The 20,737-nt window shown below is 40.8% G+C and overlaps 1 protein-coding gene across 3 annotated transcripts; it reads left to right on the top strand.

Moving 5' to 3' along the window:
* The first annotated feature begins 406 nt into the window (after nucleotides 1-406).
* WRNIP1 (WRN helicase interacting protein 1) lies at nucleotides 407-19,728 on the top strand. 3 transcript variants are annotated; one of them, XM_054591983.1, is made up of 7 exons: nucleotides 409-1,673; nucleotides 3,928-4,119; nucleotides 5,533-5,774; nucleotides 13,117-13,346; nucleotides 17,223-17,378; nucleotides 18,094-18,173; nucleotides 18,768-19,728. In XM_054591983.1, exons 1-7 carry the CDS (start codon nucleotides 867-869, stop codon nucleotides 19,041-19,043), a joined length of 1,983 nt encoding a protein of 660 aa, XP_054447958.1. In that variant the 5' UTR covers nucleotides 409-866; the 3' UTR covers nucleotides 19,044-19,728. The 3 variants fall into 3 exon arrangements, with proteins under 3 accessions (XP_054447960.1, XP_054447959.1, XP_054447958.1); XM_054591985.1 differs by lacking the exon at nucleotides 18,094-18,173 and having other exon boundaries at nucleotides 407-1,673; nucleotides 18,768-18,961; XM_054591984.1 differs by lacking the exon at nucleotides 3,928-4,119 and having other exon boundaries at nucleotides 408-1,673.
* Nucleotides 19,729-20,737: the final 1,009 nt, after the last annotated feature.

Here is a 20,737-nt window from a genome sequence, read left to right as displayed (position 1 = left end):
ACCCTAACTTGACTATTTAGAATTAAATCTGCTTCTAACTTTTGACTGTTGAAGTGTAGAAGTTGGATATGCATCTAAGTTATGTTGTTTCTCAGGTAGAAAAGCCCTTCGCTAAAACGCCAAAAAAGTAAAAGGGCGGGCTGGGGCGAGGCGTTCTCTTTATTTGCATTTCTCAGCATTTACTTATGTTAACATTTTGATCATACGTGCAGTTTGAATTTTTTCTTATTGAAGCTCTGTTTCCTACTACAGCGTTTTAAGAGTCACCCTACTCCCACCCCGCTTCCCTGTAATTACGAGCAGCCGGCCTCGGGCCTCTTCCGGTCTCTAAAGCCCTCCCCCAGCTTAGCTCACGAGTAAGGAAAGCGGTTTCCCCAGGCGCAATCTAGTGGCGGCTTTACGAACATCACGCACGTGTCAAGGCCTAGAAGGACGCAGAGGGGAACCGTTTTCGCCACTGCGCGAGCCTCCACACGCGCAACCCACCGGTCTCTCCGACCCCTGACAAAGATGGCTCGCAGGTCGGCCGGCAGTGGACGCAAGGACTACACTTCCCGACAGGCGGCGGGATACGTATCCCCGCGATAGCTGCGGCTAACGGTTGCGGCAAACGGCTACGGCAAACCGCTACGGAGTAATCCTCCCGACGTGCCGCGCGAGACGCCGCTGGAGGCGAGGCTGGCTGAGGGCGGGCCGACGTGGGAAGTTCCGGACGTGAGGCATGAGCGGCGCCCTCACCCGGTCGGCTCGCGTCCTGCCGCCTCCCGGAACGAGGGGCGCGCGGCGCGGGGCCTAGCGGCGGGCATCGCGAGCCCTCGGCGAGCGCAAGGGTGCTGCGACCGCGCCGACGAGGGCAGCGGCTTGCCATGGAGGTGAGCGGGCCAGAAGACGACCCTTTCCTGTCGCAGATGCACCAAGTGCAGTGCCCCGTGTGCCAGCGGATGATGCCCGCCGCACACATCAACTCACACCTTGACCGCTGTCTGCTGCTCAACCCCGCGGGGCACGCGGAGCCCGCGGCCGGGCCTCACCGCGCGGGGGAGCGGCCCAAGGGTCTCTCGCCGCCCAGCACCAAGAGGCGGCGGCTCTCCGAGAGCTCAGCGCTGAAGCAGCCGGCCACCCCGACGGCGGCCGAGAGCAGCGAGGGCGAGGGCGAGGAGGGCGACGACGGCGGTGAGACCGAGAGCCGGGAGAGTTACGACGCGCCGCCCACGCCCAGCGGCGCCCGTCTCATCCCCGACTTCCCGGTGGCGCGCTCCAGCAGCCCAGGGAGGAAGGGCTCGGGGAAGAGGCCGGTTGCTGCGGCCGCCGCGGCAGGTAGCGCGTCTCCGCGGAGCTGGGACGAGGCGGAGGCACAGGAGGAAGAAGAGGCGGTGGGCGATGGCGATGCGGACGCTGATGTCGACGGCGAAGACGACCCGGGCCACTGGGATGCCGACTCCGCTGCTTTCGGGGCCTGCGGCGGAGGCCGCACGCACTCCAGGGCGCTGGCGGCGGAGGAGATTCGGCAGATGCTGGAGGGCAAGCCGCTGGCGGACAAGATGCGTCCCGACACGCTTCAGGATTACATTGGGCAGAGCAGAGCCGTGGGGCAGGAGACCCTGCTCAGGTCCCTCTTGGAGACGAACGAAATCCCCTCGCTAATCCTTTGGGGGCCGCCGGGCTGCGGCAAGGTGAGTGCCGCCTTGCCAGAAAGGTTCCGAATGTGGATCTTCACGGGTCGGGGCTTGGATCAAACGGTGAGAGAGCCTTGGCGTTGGCCGATCCCGAAGAATCGTCCTGTCTGGATATTGAGGCCTAAGAGTGCAGGGTCTCAGGTAACATCTGAGCCGGGGCGGTGCCTGGTCCCACAGGTGGAGTAATGATGGAGGCGTTAAAGGGACACCCACCCAGATTCGTAAGACACGTTTTCTATCGTTGTCAAAAATGAGGATTTCTGAATTCATAGGTTCATAAGATTATGTGGACTCAATTTGATCTACCTTTGTGTTCCAACATATTAATGAGCAAACTCTCGAATGAAACAGCATGCTACAAATTGCAGAGGATCATTTGTATATTACATTTGTAGGTATACGGATTCAGTTTTGAAAAAAAAATGAAAGTATATTAATTTCTATTGTGCTTCATTCCCCTCTGTCTAGCTGTTAGTTTATTTGAACAGACTGGTTTTTTATTTATCCTTGAAACTATATGTACTTAACAAAACTAGCATGAACGCTATTTTCTCATTGCAAGTCATTTACATCTAGGATTTCCATAACTGTGCTCATAATGCCATGTACTTTAGAGAAGAAACATCGATATACAGTATTTTGGTGTCCAGTTCTATATACCTTGCTAGGAATTACCACAAGTCCAGAGTAGGGCAGGTAGGATATTGGGGTCTAGAAGACATGTCACTGGAAGAACAGTTGAAAAACAGTGGAGTGTTAAGACTGAAAAGAGCGTGTTCTGAGGTATTTAAATATGTGATTTTTTTTTTTTAAACTCCCTAGGAAGAGGGAGAAGAATAAGCACCATTGAATGAAAGGCGACATTGAGAATGAGAACATAAAGGGGCTCTCAGAGCTTTCATGTTCTAACTCCTTAGCACACAAGGACTTTTTTGATTTTTCTCCAGTTTTTCTTTCCAGCTTCATTTCCAACAACTCAATCATATATCCCTTTACTGCAGTTCCTGGAATGCATGGTGTTCCTTTTGTGCCTTCTTGTTTGCATTCATACTTTCCCTTTGGCCAGGTGTAAACCAGACCTGGCCCAAATAACATTTACCATGGTGATAGATTTAGTTGTTACCTCATTAAGGGGATTGAGCTATAGGAGCATTTTTATTAATTGTCTGTGAAGTCTTTACATAAGATTATGAGAATGGCTGATCAGCTGTTGATGGTTCCAAATGGCAAGAAAATAGTGCCCAATGGAGATGAGTAGGGTGAACTCAGAAGATGCTGGATAAGAGATTTAGTGGGCTGATCTGTTCAGTGTAGTGGTTGGTGACTAAGTCAAAAGCCTATGCATACTAACAGAGGAGCCAATAGGCTGGGATTTGCTACAGAAGCAGCCACAGTATTTAGTGGTGCTATACACCTTTTAGAAATTAAATATCCAATGGCGCTATGCAACGTTTAGAAATTAAAGTGCCACCTTTCCTTTCATTCAGGGCCAAATTTGACTCTCTGGTTAAACAGTCTTCCCTTTTGCTTTATTCCCATCCTCATTGCTGTATTGCTAACAATAATAGTAATGTTAGTAAGAGCATATGCAAATGTGTAGAGCACCATTAAGTGCCAGGCACTCAGCAATATTTTCTTTGGATCACTATTGTTTTCTGGTAAGTACTAACATGATCAAAGTGCTGTTGTTTCGCGTCCTTCCAAAGTAGACATTCAGAAGTGGCATGCAGTCAATCTTAATTGCTAGCTAATTGCCATTGGTCTCTCAATTCAAAGGCTCACTCTTCTTTTCTAGGCTACAGTGATAAGCTTCCAGTTGTGGGATTGAATCTGTGGTCCTGTGCTTCAGTTATACACTTGGTCCTTCAGCAGTAATGCTTTCCTGGCTGGAAGAGATCACAGCTGTTATCTAGGCTCTGCTAAATCAAAACAGCTGCTCTTTTTACTGGGCTTCCAAAAATCTTAGAGTCCCCTCAACCCACCCCCCCAAAAAAGGAATCAAATGGAGTTAGGCAATGGAGAAAAATCAGGATTAGCCTAAGGTTCCGTTGCCTTCCTGTTTTATTTATAAGTTTTTAAAACATTTTCTGATAATGCGCTGTGGTATTTCAGATTGCATGTATGCTACTAAGCGTTTTTCAGAGGTCAAGTTGCTTGTTAAGTCGTGCTTATGCTTGCTTGTATTTATACCCATGGGTGCTTTTTTTCCCTCTGTGTCTGATAGCTTTCCAAACTCTGTCATCTTTTCTAGACCACCCTGGCTCACATCATAGCCAACAACAGCAAAAAACATAGCATAAGGTTTGTGACATTGTCTGCAACAAATGCCAAGACAAATGATGTGCGAGATGTCATAAAACAAGCTCAAAATGAAAAGAGCTTTTTCAAAAGGAAAACCATACTTTTTATTGATGAGATTCATCGGTTCAATAAATCTCAGCAGGTATATTAACTTCTCTACCTTTTGATCATTGTGAACATTAATTAAATAGAATATAAAGTATGTGAGATCACTTAGAAAAGCATTAAGCACTATGCAAATGCTAGGGACTGTTATCATTAACTCTCTGTCTATGAAGAAGCACAGACTGCCAATTCATCTCTCTTGAGCCTATTTCTCCACTTTTTCTTAGTGTTCTTTATGACAAGAAAATGCTTTCTGATAAGTGAAATTGGAAAATCTCTGATCTATACATGGCCAAAAAAAAAGCAGCTTTGGATCAAAATTTCAAACTTTTAATGTAAATATTAGCAGTCATAGTGAACTGTTTAACTTAATTTTAAATTTCTCCTCTATATAGTGTAACTTTTTTTTTTTTTTAAGATTTTATTTTTAGAGACAGGAGAAAGACAGGGAGAGAAACATCAGTGTGTGGTTGCCCCTCACGTTCCCCTCACTGGGAACCTAGCCTGCAAGCCAGGCATGTGCCTTAACTAGGAATCGAATCTGTGACCCTTTGGTTCTCAAGCTGGTGCTCAGTCCACTGAGCCATACCAGCCAGGGCTAAAAATGTTACTTTTTATTTTCAAGATTAAAGGGTCTGTTTTCCATGACTTCAGATTCTTGTCAAGGTGAAAGTTACAAAGATCTAATCATTGTTAATTTAAATAGCTTTCTAAAGTGAAAGTAAAACCACTATTTTTTTGTAAACAAAGCCACTTTTGTATTCTTACTAAATAAAAACCCTCTTTTCAGGTATACTTTTTAAAGTATATATTTGTCGCAGCTTTTTAGTTAGAGATACAAATATCTTACAAAACCCTATTAAGCTTTTTTACCTTTTTTGCATCTCTGACTAAATCGACCCTTAGAGTTCTGACTGATTTTATATTGGACCATTGACTCATCTTAGCATTTCTTTCCATTCATAAGCAGCATGTGGTGATTATATATTCACTGAGACAGATACAGATATATAACTTTTTTTAACCAAGTTTTTTAGGAAGGATAATATGAGTACTTGCAGAGGAAAACAACTTTGGAAATAGTAATGTTTTTGTGTTTTCTAAGACTTTTATAAATAAATAACTGCTACATTTAAACTATGTTTTGTCTTGGAATAGAAGATACTTCTTAAAGTAAAGAAATTGTTTATGTCGAACTACAGTAGAATTCTACTTTGAGCTGTTAGTCTGCCAGCAAGAGACTAGGCTTAGACATTGACATTCTGGAAGATGAGTTTTCAGCTTAAAAAGCATTAGTTGAGCATTAGCTGTTGCATCCATATTCAGTGAATATAAAGCTGCTATTCCTGACATCAAAATTAGGAAAAGGAAGGAATGGATAGCCAACTTACATAGGATTCTCCAGGTTGTTGACTGGAATCAATTTCTTCTGTTTTCCTCCCATGATTAGGATACGTTCCTTCCTCACGTGGAATGTGGGACAGTCACTCTGATTGGGGCAACCACGGAAAACCCATCTTTCCAAGTCAATGCTGCTCTTCTGAGCCGCTGTAGGGTTATTGTTCTTGAGAAGCTTCCAGTAGAAGCAATGATGACTATTTTAATGCGAGCAATCAACTCACTGGGCATCCATGTCCTAGATTCCAGCCATCCCACTGACCCTCTGAGCCACAGCAGCAACAGCAGTTCTGAGTAAGTTGATTGCGTGCAGTATCCTGGGGTCACACACCTCCCAGAGAATCCACTGGCAGGGGTCCAGAAAGGGATGGACATTAAGCAGTAAGGAGAGGGTGGAGACAGAGAAGAAATGTTGATCTAGTAATGAAAACGAAAGAGGAGGGAAGTGCTGAACTATACCAAGTATATCTCTGCTAATATTTTCTTTATTTTAAGGTGTTTTATAGCTTATAGTTGCCATATCTGTAATTCTAATTCTTTTGAGATTTATACTCAGATTCCAATTTCTCTTCCTGCAGTTTTACTCTTCTTTTAAAAATAGATTAAGTAAAAATTAATGTAAATGGTACTGTAAAATCCCTTAAGTCATTTTAGAGTGATTTTTGCATACTCTAAGAGTCACACTCAGTTCCATGAAAGTAAAGTGATTTTAACTGAAAAAGATATATTAGGGGCTGTCCCTTTCCTTAAGGTGGTCTATTTCTGTATAGTGAGTGCTATAAGTTCCTAATTCCCAGGGTGTGTGTCATGGATAATCAATTAGATTACCTGAGTCAGAAGTTTTTATTTATTTATATTAGGCTATATTCTTCAGATGTCATTGATACATGTGTCAGCTGAAATAATACAGTGGAACATAATCTGGTGTGCTGAGAGGCTAATGCCTGCTTCTTCATGCTGTGGACCCCACAGCTGCTGGTGCTTGCCCTGAGGCCAAGTTCTGGAGCCACACTTCTGAGAGGATTATAGTACAAGACATAGGCTCTGGGTTTAGGTTTCAACAGTCCCTCCCTCTGTGTATGGCCTCTCCCATTTGTTTGTTTCTCAGACAGGAATTATCCTCTGCTTCAGGAAAGTGCTGAAACACGGCCAAGGACCCCCAGGCAGAACAAAGTCACATCATTTTAGAGTATAGTTGTGATGGGATAGCTGTCATAATTGTGGTTAAGATATATGGAACTTGTTGGTATTAGGTGTACGCATATAACAGGCCTTTGTATGCTGGGCTCTTGTTTTTCCCTCTCCAATCACTGCCATGCTGTAACTTAAGTGAAATGAGAAAGACAGTAGAACCATGGAGCTCATCTTAAAAAGGATTTCTTCATTTTGAACGCATGCTAAAATTTGAGAGAAGCAAGTAAATTGTTGTTGTTGAAACTGAGAGCTTGATAAAAAAGTGAGCCGCTGATTTACAATCTGCCATAATTGCCTTCTGGTCAGAGGAAACTGCCTCTACCCAACAGATGGTTTACTTTTTCCATTATCACTCATTTAGAATTGATCTTAAGTATGACTTTTTGTCTCTTGTTTACTTTCTTATATCTTCTATCTTCCCAAAAAACCTAGAAGGATAGGAACTTTTCCTTCTTGTTCATATCTTCAGCACCTAGCACAGCACCTAGCATATAACATATGTTTAGTAAATGGTTTGTGAATGAATAAATAAATTATAGCTATCAGTATGAGAGAAATAGTTTAATTTTTTTTGTATAGTTCCAGCTTAAAAGATGATTGCCCCATGGCCCAGGTATCAAGATCCTTTTTTAAAAAGACTGTTGCCTAAGCAACAGCAGCAAGCAGAGTGAAATTAAAGATTATTAAGCTTAATTGGTCAGTTTGTTAGAAATTCTGACAAGAAGATAAGTTGGGAGATGTTATAGGCCATAGAAAGAATTCTTATATTACATAGAATTTTTACATAGAAAGAAATCAGGTAATTTCCTAATTGAAGTACCTGACCATCCAGTTGCCATGGATCATTAATAGTGGATTATGCTTTCATTTTTAAGTAAAATTTACTTTCAAACTTCTACTCACTGGCATTTACTACATGTATATTCTTGTGAACATAAATTAGATTTGGTTACACTAATTTAGCAGGAAGGAAAGACTTTTGACCCCAAATAATTACTCCCTCTGGAAAGCTATGAGTGCACATTTATATTCTTATGTTTGGGTGCCTTAGATAGCAAGTAGAACACTTACAGAGAAATTCCAGACAGTTTAAGGCTATGTATGGGAAGAGCTAAGCAGATACTGAATCTGGAAACTATAATCAAGTTGATACTTACACCATTCTTGATTTTACTTGAAGAATTGTGAATTATTGTGCAGTATACACTTGTACACTATAAATTCTCATTAGCATGAGATAAAAGTGTTCTTTTTTTCTATTCTCCTTCAATATTTAGTCTGAAGGTCCATAGGCATAAAAAAACGCAGCTCCTAGCCAGCCAGCTTCACAGTATTGTCAGGAACATGGGCCTTTGTCTTTCTGCTCAACATTTTCAGCACAGGGCTTCTACCTCATGCCAGTAATTGGTTACTGGAGATCTAACCATTATATTTGTATTCCAAACAACAGGAAAGAAGAAGGACCAAAGACTAGCATATCACCTCCCTTTTGCCCTCCAGCTTTAATGTGACATATGCAAAAAAATTCTATATTTTATTGTGTTTTGGTTGTGAAGAGAAAGATGGAGGTCAGCTGGTAATTTATATCTATCCCATAGTTTCCTTGGTTTGTATGAGTAATCAACAGTTTTCATGTACTTTGCTCACTAAGCATTTTGGTCACATGGTAAAGGGAAGTATGTTATCTATGCATTGGGTTCATTTTAGAGGCCAGGGAAAAAAATCCATCGTTTAGAATCTGATGAGCTTGTGCTGTTGAAAATAAAGTAAACTAGTGTTTAATTGCCTGCAGTACTTGCTGCTTTGAAGGACTGTAAATTCCAGATCATTGGACACATGCCTATCTAAAAAGACCCTTAAAGAATCAGTTGTTTGTGGACCAAATAATAGTGCATAAGCTTGTGGATGTGAAGAAAGTGAATTGAGGGGCCGTAGTTGCCTTTTTACTCTCCCACTAGACAGAATGCCAAGAGTTGGTTTCCTAAAAGGGGGAGCCCAGGCAAGGTGGCTCCAAAATAAGATTGCCCAAAACAAGATGGCCATAGGTTTGTTTCTCGGTTGTTTTTGGTTTTAAAAAAATTTAAACTCTTCTACCTGCCCTTAAAAATAATCTTTTCTAATTGAATAGAAAGAAAGGTAGTGGAACACCAGCATAAAAGATACTGGTCAGAAGGAGTTGTGGGTTTTAATGATTTTTCTGAACATGTTTTGATATAAAAAAAAGTTACATTAAATGATGGCTTAACACTGCCAGCTAGAAACAGATTTCAGAGACCTTGTATTCTCTTCCTGTGGCAGCTATGACAAATTACCACGAACTGTGTGGCTTAAACGAACAGAAATTTTTCCTCTCACTCTAATGGAGACTTGAAGTCTGAAATTAGGCTTTTGGCAGGGTCACACTCCTAGAGATTCTAGGAGAGAGTCCTTCCTTTCAAGATTCTGATGGCTTCTGGCGTTGCTTGGCCTATAGCAGGATTAACCCAGTCCCTGCTTTCATCTTCACATGGCCATCTACTCTATTTACCTCTGTCTCTTCTTTTACTGTCTTTTATAAAGACATTTGTCATTGGATTTAGGGCCCACACTAAATCTGGAATGATCTAATCTTGAGATTTTTACAGTAGTTACATTCACAGGTTCAGCTATTAGGAGTTAAGACACATCATTTGAAGCTGTTATTTATCCCACTATGCCCTACCAAGTATATTAGCTACAGTGTAATTAGGAAAGATATGTGCCTCCCTGGGATTAAACAGAAGGGAGCATCATCTGTGAGTTTATATTCTTTCTTTTTGGAGCAAGTTTTATTTTATTTTCACTATGGTTATCATGAAATCAGCTGAGTTTAGGATTCTGCCTTAAAGATTTGTAGTTCTTCTAGACTGTATACTACTGACCAATCCAGTTAAAGTGATTCTCATTACTAATAATAAAATTGAGAGCTTATGATGTCCAGTCACTGCTCTTTTACATGTCTTAGTTAATCCTCTGCAGAGTATATGTTATAGTCTCCTCTTTATTAGATGAGGAAACTGAGGCACAAAAGGGTTAAGGAACATGCCAAAATCACCCATCTCGAATAAGGATGGAACTAGCTTTCGAAGTCATGTTTCTAAATACTAAGCTACCTTCGTTGTTCAAAGGGGTCTAGGTATGAAGTTAAAAGACTTATTTAGTATAAAATCAAAAGTTACTGGTAAGAATTAATATTCTCATCTTTTTCTTTGTACTTTTGTATAAGACCAACTCTGTATTAATTTGTGAAGTATCAGGGATACAGCATTCCCCATTGTAATTTCGCAGTAGTGCCTTTTAACAAGGTCTGCACTGTTAAAATTACCAGAGGTGCATCTCGACAATGCATGTGCTCAGGGTCTATCCCTACAGATTTCAGAATCAGTAAATCTGTGGTAAGATACACATGGGCTGTACCTCTGGGAAGTTCTCCGTAGTCTATGCACATACTTGATTGAGAACCCCTGTGTAGCAGTTGTTACCCTAACCATGGAATCTTTATTTTCTTTAGTGAGAGAGATTCACAGAGTATTGTTTAGTAATATAGAAGAGTTTAAGCCAGGTATACTCTTTTGTTCTGCCATGAAATAATAGGTATGTTTTCAGTACCTCACTCCTTCAACTTAAATATTCAACCATTTCAATAAAGTCGTCTAAATCCCAGTGTCATTCACCAGAAAAACAGTAGGCAGAAAGATTCATACCCTTGGAAGAAAAAAGGAAAGGAAGGAGCTTTCTTTACAGCGTGTTTCTCATATTCCTGCTAAATCCAAAGCATTTCACTTCTGTTGTAGAAACTAGGCTGTGTCTTTTATTTCTAAGTCTTTACTAACTAGGAATCTGATCTTTTCCAAAGCATCTATTTTAACCACTTTTTTCCTCTTATTATGGAATAACTGAGGGTTTTGTGTTTTTTTATCCACATTATAATAATATTATTTACAATCTCATGTCTCTCTCTGTGGGATGCTATGAAATATCAGACACTCTATCTCCAAAGTAAATTGTGCCTTATTTAATCTTATGCTAACTTTGGAAAGTTACTTCTAAGTGGAAAATATTTTATAAGTTTATGCTTTAATTTAAAAATCATGTTACATTCTCTGGACTCGGAACAATCTATCAAACTACTTTGTGCAGTAGTTACTGTTTGCTGAGGAGTTTTACAAATATAAATACAAATATCCCTTATTTCATTACCCTTGGCCTAAAGTCTTGAGTACTCTAATCTGGTCCCTCTCCTAAGATCTCAAAGTATTTTCACAGATTTTATTGCTCCTCAGAACCTAGGCAGAGTAAACTAGGGTTCAGGAAATACAGAATGGTAGGTAGGACCTTTTGAATATCCTATACATTGTTCTTAATAGCAAGTTTCCACTTGGGGATTTATTTGTGTGACCATTGTGAGTTCTGTCAGCAGTCGCTTTTTATGACTTGCTGGATGGATGAATGGAATTGCTGGAAGATTTGTTTGTGTTTAAAAGTGTCATTTTGGACAAGGGTAAAATTTGGAGTGTGGATTATATTGAAGGGGAGGAGGAATTGAGTTTAGGTAAAAGCACTCAGCTCTGGTTTTATTGCAGCAGCACTCCCATTCCTCATGACTTCAAACCTGATTCAAAAGGATAACAGTAGAACAACTTGCACTTCAGTTAAGAGGTTAAAAAATGAAGAAAGAATCCTGTTTTCCAACCACTGAAAATACATGCCTATTTTAAAAGGCTTATTCATAACGTGCTGTTGATAAATGTATGAAACAGTCTGCAAGTTATTTTCTCTCATAATTAAAAGGACCTACTCACTGGCTTTATGTGGGACTCATGAAACAGGACAGTATAGTAAGCACTAAAGTATTAAAGGTCACACATTTTTTTCTCTGTCCCAAAAGCACTCATTTCTCTATATATGAAAGACAAAGTCATAGAAAAGGAATATATACCAAAATACTAATGTTAAGGTAATACAGCAGTAAATGACTTTTACCCCTTTGTCTGTTATTTTAAAAATTTAATGTAATGTACATTTTATAAAGAAGTAATATTTAGAGTTCTGAGTATATTTTTTTCAAAAACTTATTTCACTGTTATAGTATGATCCCAGTTTCGTTTTAAATTAGATACAAGGTTTATGGTTGAAGGGGTGGACGGATCATGAAGGAACTTCAACAAAGTCCATAGTAGCTGTTGTTATCTCTAGGTAGAAGAGATGATGGATTTTGGTGGTGTGGGGTTATACTTTATATTTTGTAATTTAAAAGGAAATAAATGTTTCACTCTGAAATTGTGGGAAAATTGAAGTTAACCCATTCATTATTACGCAGATATTGATATTATGCCTATTCTGTGCCAGTCACCCCTTCAAAGACACCCCTTTCATGAACCACCCACCCACTCACTCCAGTTCCCATGCATTGGCCCAGCCCACTTGGTGCCTGTGCATTGTTTTCCAACTAGCTGATTTGGACAGTTCTAATTGACTTAGACATTTGACAGTAAACATTTTCAGCTCAAGTTTGTCAATGACGTGGATGAGCTATAACTGAAAAATTGTGCTGCTAACAGCTAGCCAGGACTCAGTAAGACCCTTCTAAGTAACTACATGTGTATCTTTTCTAAATAGACTAGGAATAGAACATTTTGCTCAACTAGATTTGAAAATGAATCAGTTGTCAGACTTTCTTTATGAACCTCTACCATTTAGATACGTGATGATAAATTTTAGTCCTTATGTTCAGGACCCACATAACTTTACCCAAGGTCTCACAGCTGAGGCCCGGCAGACTCTTCCAATGGATGTCCAGGCTTATATGATCTCTGCTACTTTGTGCAGGCTTCAAGTAATTAATACCACTTGGAAGTGCACCCCAGGCCAAAATTCCAGAGACCTGCTTTTTGGTCCTGCTATGCCCAGAATAATTGGATACTGGGTTTATTGTTTGTAAAATGAGGGAATCGAGCTGTGTGATCTGGAGCCTTACAGAGCTAGCTTTCTGATGTGATGCTGTCTCTTCTGTATGTGGGAATTAGTCTGAGCATATTTGTGTTGTCAGGATGTGGGCTGCATTTGAGACATGTTTTCTGTATATTGTAATGAGGCACTGGTGTTTCTTTAATTTTCACTATTTCTGTAGGATAAAACCAGAGAGACCATATGTCCCCAGTGACTTTCTAAAACTTTCCATCTTTCCTTCATATGTGCTTATCATGTGTTCTTGTACAGTGAAATACCCTCATGACTCAAAGTCAGGTCTCTCTCTTAGTAGTGCTTAACCATGTTAACAATGTCAGTTAAGATTAAGAGCAGGAATGTTGAACATTTGGTAGTTATTAGTGACTTTGCTAAGACATGAGTTCACTAAGAAGTACTGTAGAATGAAAATTATGTAATATAAATATGACAATAACTAACACTGGTTGTGTTGCAGGCCCTCCGTATTCATAGAGGATAAAGCAGTAGACACTCTGGCTTATCTCAGCGATGGGGATGCCCGAACTGGATTGAATGGACTGCAGCTGGCAGTACTGGCCAGGTTAAGCTCTAGGAAGATGTTTTGTAAGAAGAGTGGACAAACCTATTCTCCCAGTAGAGTTCTGATCACTGAAAATGATGTGAAGGAAGGCCTCCAGAAATCTCACATTTTATATGATCGAGCAGGTAAATAACTCTGAAATGTGAAAAGAGGAAAACTTTAATGAAGTAAGTGTGTACACACACTCCCACTTCCAGGCCTCTGATCTTCATCTGGGTCCAAAGCATGAACGTGTTTCTCAGTTGGATCTTCATATTGGTAATAGAATCAAATCTTACTCTCAGTGATTTCATAGACCTAGCTTCCGGATCTTTCTTAAGAGATGCACAGAACAGAAGCTGTCCTGGTAAGAACCGAGAGGACTTTTTGGGTTTGAAATTGCAAGCTTCAGTTTACAAGGTAGTTATTTTTCCATTACTCACTGATGGCACATTGTAGAACACAAGCATTTTTAAAAACCCTACATTCAGTTGACAGTAATTCTTGGAATCATTTATAATGGCAGTAAATAACAATAGGACTCTTGAAATAAGTGACTCATTTTATTAGTTTAATGAAAATTAAAATTCTTCTTTTCTAGAGTCTGAACTAAATGTTAAATTTATTTGATCTTGATGCTTTTATTTTGTAATAGATTTTTTAAAAAACTTAATTTTGCTTTATGCAGTTAATCTGTTTTTATAGAATTTACAGATAGAATTTTGATACCAGCTCTTATTAAATCCATGACTTGGCAATATTAAATGCCATAAGTGCAGCACGTTTGTATCTTTATAAAAGATGTGGGCAAAGAAGATAGCGCACTCTACATTAGCCTGAACTCCTAGGGCTTGAGTTTTTGTGTGATTCTGGATGGAGTCCTATTGCAGTAACAGGAATAGAATTTTCACACCTTTAAAAATTATGCCAGAAAAAGCCAACAGTTGAACATTCTAAATATCATGTAAGCTGTACCATGTCGTTAACATTATTTCCAAATGCAGTTTGATGTTGGAGAATACTTGTTACTGGTTAGAGAAGGAGGCGAGGGAGTTTAAGAATGACTTTAGTTCCGGGCACTGACAGCCTCCTTATGAGTGAACAGAACATGTTGTTGTATGACCCTGGGAAAGTGACTGAGGCCCTTCAGCCTTAGTGCGCCTCAGCTGATGGGGGCTGGGTGGCTAATAAGCACTAAGGACACATTGGAGGCATTTAACAAACAGTTGTGTTTGCTTTCTGATGTGAATGTGCCCCTCACCAGGGACTTCTTCTCTTGTGACCCAGGGATCTCTATGTTCTTGAATGTCATAGGAATGCTTGGAAAATCTGAAAAGTAAAACATTCTGTTGTAGAGTTTTACTTTATTTTTGGCCAAATACAAGAATTGGAGGTAAGAACAATATTAAAAATTTTAAGAGGTAAATATAGTACCACATGCTGGACTCTCCGTTGTTACTGGGGGTTCCAGCCACAGTGGTCTTTTTCCCTACTTGCAGGTGTCCTGAAAGAGACTCTTCATTTTGATTGGACCACCTAAAACTGTTCTTTCACATTTTATTACACACTTTCAGTTAAAAAACAAAGCTACCGTCTTACTGCTGGAGCATGTCACTCACCTCAGAGCCACGCATGCATGCACTCACGGTCATCTACTCTCTCACACCCATGCAAACACCCAAGCCTGTAAGCACTCGTATGTATTGACACATACCTATTCATGGATGGACACACACACACACACACACAGTGGATATCATACATGTCCAATCCTAGGTTTCCTACTTTTTGGGGCTCACATTTAATCATGGAGAGCTATGCACAGTGGAGATCACCTTCTCTGTAGCTCTTTGCCCCCCCCCCCCCACAAGAGCTGGGGGCAGTGGAAGCCACCTGGAGTCAGGTCTTAAGAACCCATACAATCCAGAGGTCTTACACCCCACCCTGCCCCACCCTGTATGTAATATACATGCTCCACAGTTAAGCCGGAGACACTTGAACAATTCAGATCCTAGAGAATCAGCCTATGTTCCATCAGTAGGGGATGATAGAAGCCTTGCCTGGAAACCTACTAGCTTATATTTTTGGGCCTTTATATAACTGTGGTGAGACAAAGACCCTCATCCCCAGGATTTTAATTATTTGTTTAATGTCATCTAGTATACAGTTACTTGTGAAACCCAGTGACTAAGATAATTCTGTATCAGAAAGAAGAAATTTCCCACTAAGAACACAGTGTGTGCCATGCATTGAGGTCAGGGTTCTACATAAACAACATGAAGGTTTAAGTTATAAAGCGGTACATAATAAAAGCAAAAATAGAAGCAAACATAGAATACTAACACTTATGTATTTCTATAGTGCTTACTCTTCCATACCAGGCATACATTATTTAATACAACTCTATGAGTTAGCTACTCTTACAATGTCCATTTTACAAATGAGAAACCCCAGGAGACATAGAAACAAACATATGACTAGTACGTTTGGCACTCAAACCAGGCTGCTTTGCTCCAAAGCCCATGTTGCCTTTTATTGTTGACCCTCAGTAAAGATATAAGAAAATGAGTAGCCTGTGTGGTAGGGGAGACTCATTGCCATCTCCTGTTTACATTTGACAGAAAGTGAAGTGGAGGCAGCTTGTCCACCTCCTCCATGTCCATGAGTTGGCCAAGCCTGCATTGCCTGGCTTCCTGCCCGGCTTCCTCCCCACAGAGTCCAGGCTCAGCACTGGAAAGGATTAGAGCGCAGGGTCCATGACCAGGACTGTGCAGGTGGTGAGCTAGAACCATGTGGATTTCATGCAGGACACTATCCAACTGTTTTCATGCCACTGTGATTTAGCAGAGGAAGCCCTGGGACAGATGACAACTCAGTTTGTCCTCAGAAATTTGGCAGCTCAGCTGAAATATTGGTCTGCCTTGGTGCTCCTCTGAAAAATGGAAGGTGCTCAGGCCCCATAGTCAGTCTCTCGGGTTCCTCCTCTTGCAGGCTGACGTTTTATCCCATGCTCTTCATTTGAAGGTCATGTTCATTTTACCAGAATAGTCAGTCAGTTGCTAGGACTTGTTCCTGGGGCCTAAATGCTGTGAGGAGTAGATCGTGGTCTTGCTGGCCTCAGTTTGATGAGCACAGACCAGGTGCTTCTCTGAAAGACTAATACTAACAAGAATAATACCTCTACTTTCTCAGGAGGAGGGTACCCTCTCCTCAAATTTAAGGAAGCAGTGGTGGTCAGAACACAGTGAAATGTGTACAAATGTAAATGTTTGTAATTTTCTTGAATACGATTTTCTAAAGCACATTTCACTGATTTGTTTATATGGGTAAGTCCAAGTCGTAAGGGAGAAGGGCTACAGTGCTTTCAGGGTGAGAGCTCTTAGTCCATGTGTCAGTCCTTCTCGGGATCTTGCCACACACCTGTGTCCCAACACCAGATTTAAATGACCACAAGCTTCAGATACCAGAAAGGCAACTGGAAATGACACTGAGGAACAAATGGGCTGTGACAGCTGCTCTTGCCTCTTGACTCTTTATTTTAATGGCTACATCGAGGCCCAGGGTCAGTTTTCCTCAAATTGCCAGTTAGGTCAAATGGTGGAACCAAAACATTGGAATTTATTTCTTTCCATTCCTGGATCTGGCACATCCACTGAGGTCTACGAGAATCAAGTGAATGCCCCTCCCTTCGCCTGGTCTTTGCTCACATCTGATGTGGACCCCACAAGTTTCCCAGCAGCTTCCTACCCTGAGTTGGACTAGGTGACCACACAGGTCCACAGGCCCCTCAGGGAACTCAGCCTGCTCTAGCACCCATACTAGGGCACTGTCTCCTAATACTGCACAGCTTGAAGATAACTACCAAATCTCATTCTCCTAGGCTCTCCTAGGTAGTGCATTAGTTTAGCCTTCCTTAAAGTCATCCAAGTGAGAGCAACATATGGCTTGGATGGCTCCTGCCATGACCCTGTAGATTCCCTCTTCCTGCCAGTAATTGAACAGGTGCTTTTTGTGGTGTCCAGGAGAAGAGCATTACAACTGCATCTCTGCACTTCATAAATCGATGCGAGGCTCAGACCAGAGCGCCTCCCTCTACTGGCTGGCACGCATGCTTGAAGGAGGAGAGGACCCACTGTATGTGGCAAGGAGGCTTGTGAGGTTTGCTAGTGAGGACATAGGTGAGTGTGATGGGAAGGGCCCAGAACCTGGTGTCCATGTAGGGTGGCGTGGGGTAGGGTGGAGGGAGGAAATACACTTTTTGACTTCAGAGTTTCTTTGTACCATGTGGGACAGGTAAGGAAAAGATAAGAATACTTAAGTAGGAACTAAGTTTATTTCTTGATGATGTGTGTGTGAGCTTTTGAGTGTTTCTGTTCCTAAAGTCACCCTTGTATTTCTTCTTAAGTAGTGATTTTCCTAACATGACTTGAAATAGAAGAAATATGTTAAATTTGCTTTACAGTCAGGTATTCGAGTTTTTATTGGATCACTCCTGAGATAAAAATGGAAGATTGTGGACACTATTTAAAGAAAAAGATCAGAAAAACTTCGGTGTTAGTAAATGTTTTGGTTTTAACATACCCATCCTTATGACAGGCTCCATGGTCTTCACTCCTTATGTTTGTTATAGATATAGTCTCTTATTTTTCCTACTAGATATAATAGAGTTTTTATTCCTGAGGAAACAATTTTTGACATCACACAGTAACCAGTAAATATTTCTTGAATAAGCTAATGAGTCAGAGAAAAGTTAGTCCATTTTGCTAAGTGGGATTGTTTCGGTCAACAAGAGTTTACAGGCAGCAATGGTCTCTGGTCACAGCAGCACATAGGTCATGATGGGGGTGTGCATTGTCACTTAAACATTCCTTTCTCTCTGTGTGTGTGTGACAGGTCTGGCAGACCCATCTGCACTAACACAAGCAGTTGCTGCCTACCAGGGCTGTCATTTTATAGGCATGCCTGAATGTGAGGTAAAGTAATCAGCTCAGTTCTCTGCAAATCAGTTCCTTTTTCTTGTGCTCTGTCCCTTTGAGGATTTGAATATATGTTCTGCCTTCACTGTTGATGTATGGGCCCACCGAAAAAGATGCTTGGCTTTTTAACTCCCATTTTATATGCTTAGAGCCTGTAGAGAAGAGGGGGCCTTAGGTATCAACAAGATCATGTTTTCAAATTATTTCCAGGAGTCTGAAGTTCAGAGGAAGTACTCAGGGTTTCCTGGGGGCAGAATTGTTGAAAGAGCTGAACAGGAAGTCTGCAAGTTCACCCACAAACAGAGCAGCTTCACAGTTATGTTTTATGTATTGGGTTTTTAAGAAAAACTTCATTTAGTAAAAAGTTCTTCAGTTTTTGAAAATAAAGAAAACCACTCATCTGGTTCAACATCCCTTCTCATGTAGGAATTTCTTTTTTCTATCATATGTGGTTATCCAGACTATAGGCAGAAAGGGAGATAATAAAAGCCTGGTGGGAACCTTTTCAGAATTAACTAGAGATGTCATAAAATATTTGCAAAAAAGTAATTTCCTGGTACCCTCATAATAAGATGTTTACTTCTCACCTAGGTGCTTCTGGCCCAGTGTGTAGTCTATTTTGCCAGAGCCCCAAAGTCTATTGAGGTGTACAGCGCCTACAACAACGTCAAAGCCTGCCTACGAAACCACCAAGGCCCTTTGCCCCCCGTCCCACTGCATCTGAGGAACGCGCCAACCAGGCTGATGAAGGATTTGGGCTATGGCAAGGGCTACAAGTACAACCCCATGTACAGCGAGCCTGTGGATCAGGAATACCTGCCGGAAGAATTGAGAGGAGTGGATTTCTTTAAACAAAGGCGATGCTAACTTTTAGACTGTAACAGCGGATGTTACTTTTTTTCTTTCTTTCTTTTTTTTTTTTTTTTTTCTTAATAGGAATGGCCAGAAAGAGAGAGTAAATGGATTGTGAAGTTGGTTGTCTGGTGGAGATTAAAACAGACCAACTTTTTGTGCCAGAATTTGCGAGTTCCTTAGGTGGAGGCCTAGTCACTTCAGCTAAATGTGTAACATTGAAATTGTGTTCATTTGCACTCTGCAATGGTTATGCTTATGAAAGTATCTGGCAGCTTCGTGCAATGAATTAATGTTATAAGGAATTATCTATTTTGTCAAAGTATTTAAGTCATAATGTCACTTCAGAATTCAGTTCTGTAGGATTTTTTTTCCCTTAAAAATGTATATTCTGGGTAGTTTTAATTGGTAAAAAAAATGTAATTGTGATTTAATACTGCATAGTGTTTGGGGTATTTTTTTTATATGCAAAGGTCTTATGAGCCAATAAAACTATTTCAAAGTACTCTTAAATTCTCTCCGTGTTTTTCCCACCTCAGATCCCTAGGTTCCAGCATCTGTCACCATCACATTGTGGTCGGTAAATACTATGAAAGGAAAATTATAGGTGAAATTGGGAGGATTTTTTTTGAAAATGTATCTTAATTTTTTAAAGGAATATATATAATTTTAAATGGCTCATTAAAAAATCCAGTGGTCTATCTCATTTCTCCTTCCTCCAGTTTCTTCTCACGGCTCCATATTTCTAAATGATGCATTCACTCCTCTTTCACTTTTATGCTCCTTAAATATCATACACACACACACACACACACACACGGAACTTAGGTTTCTTTGTATCTACTGCTAATTCTTTTCAAACTCCCTAATAGGCATATTGCACACATTTCCACAAGGATGACCCTATCAGTAGTAATCTTGCTGGTTCTCTTTCCCACCCGGTTGTGATCCCTCCTGGGTATTGCCACTTTTGTCTGGATTGCTGCACAGCCACCATCCTGGGACTTCCCTGCCTTTCTCCTGAATGAGAGGTTTTATCAGGCTAGAAGACAATGTGATCACACTCACCAAACCTGATGTATGACCCTCCCCGCTTCAATCTGAACTGGCTGTGCTTCAGTGCACACTTGTCATCCCTTTGTTGCCATCCTGGAGGTTGATTTGCACCTGCATCACATCTGATTGCAGGATCCTGTGCTTTCCTCTTTTTCCTTAGGTGACACACATCCTTCAGTAGCTTTAAGGCATGGTAGGCAAACTGTTTTTAGAACTTGACTGTCAAAATGCTTTTTTTTTTTTTTAAATCTTCAGACTTACCTGGTAATTTGGAAATAAATTCTAGATTGGAAATTATTTGTCAGTTGTCTGCCTCTTTCCCAAATTGCTGTCAGAGAAGTTTGCTGACATTCTGATTTGTGACTTCTGCAAGCTATAGGACCTTTTCTCTGTTCCTGATGTTTGGAAAGTTTGCAGTGATTTTACTGGTCATTAGGTAGACCTTTCAGTCTGGAAACTTGTCTTTCCGTTCCAGGATAGTTTCTTTTTCATTCAATAAATATTAAATGCCTGCCTCATGCTGATCACTCTTGTTGGGAATGCATCAATGAATGAGACAAAATCCTATGCTCATGAAACAAAAAAAAAGTGTTTTAATATGTCAGTTAATGATAATCAGTGCTGCCCTGGCTGGTGTGACTCGGTTGGAGTGT

Source organism: Pteronotus mesoamericanus, unplaced genomic scaffold (genome assembly GCF_021234165.1).
Source record: "Pteronotus mesoamericanus isolate MK-2021 breed Mesoamerican mustached bat unplaced genomic scaffold, CSHL_Meso_final scaffold_31, whole genome shotgun sequence".
Classification (NCBI taxonomy): domain Eukaryota; kingdom Metazoa; phylum Chordata; class Mammalia; order Chiroptera; family Mormoopidae; genus Pteronotus; species Pteronotus mesoamericanus.
Note: the sequence above shows the minus strand (reverse complement) of the source record. Positions and strands in the feature narration are given on the sequence as shown.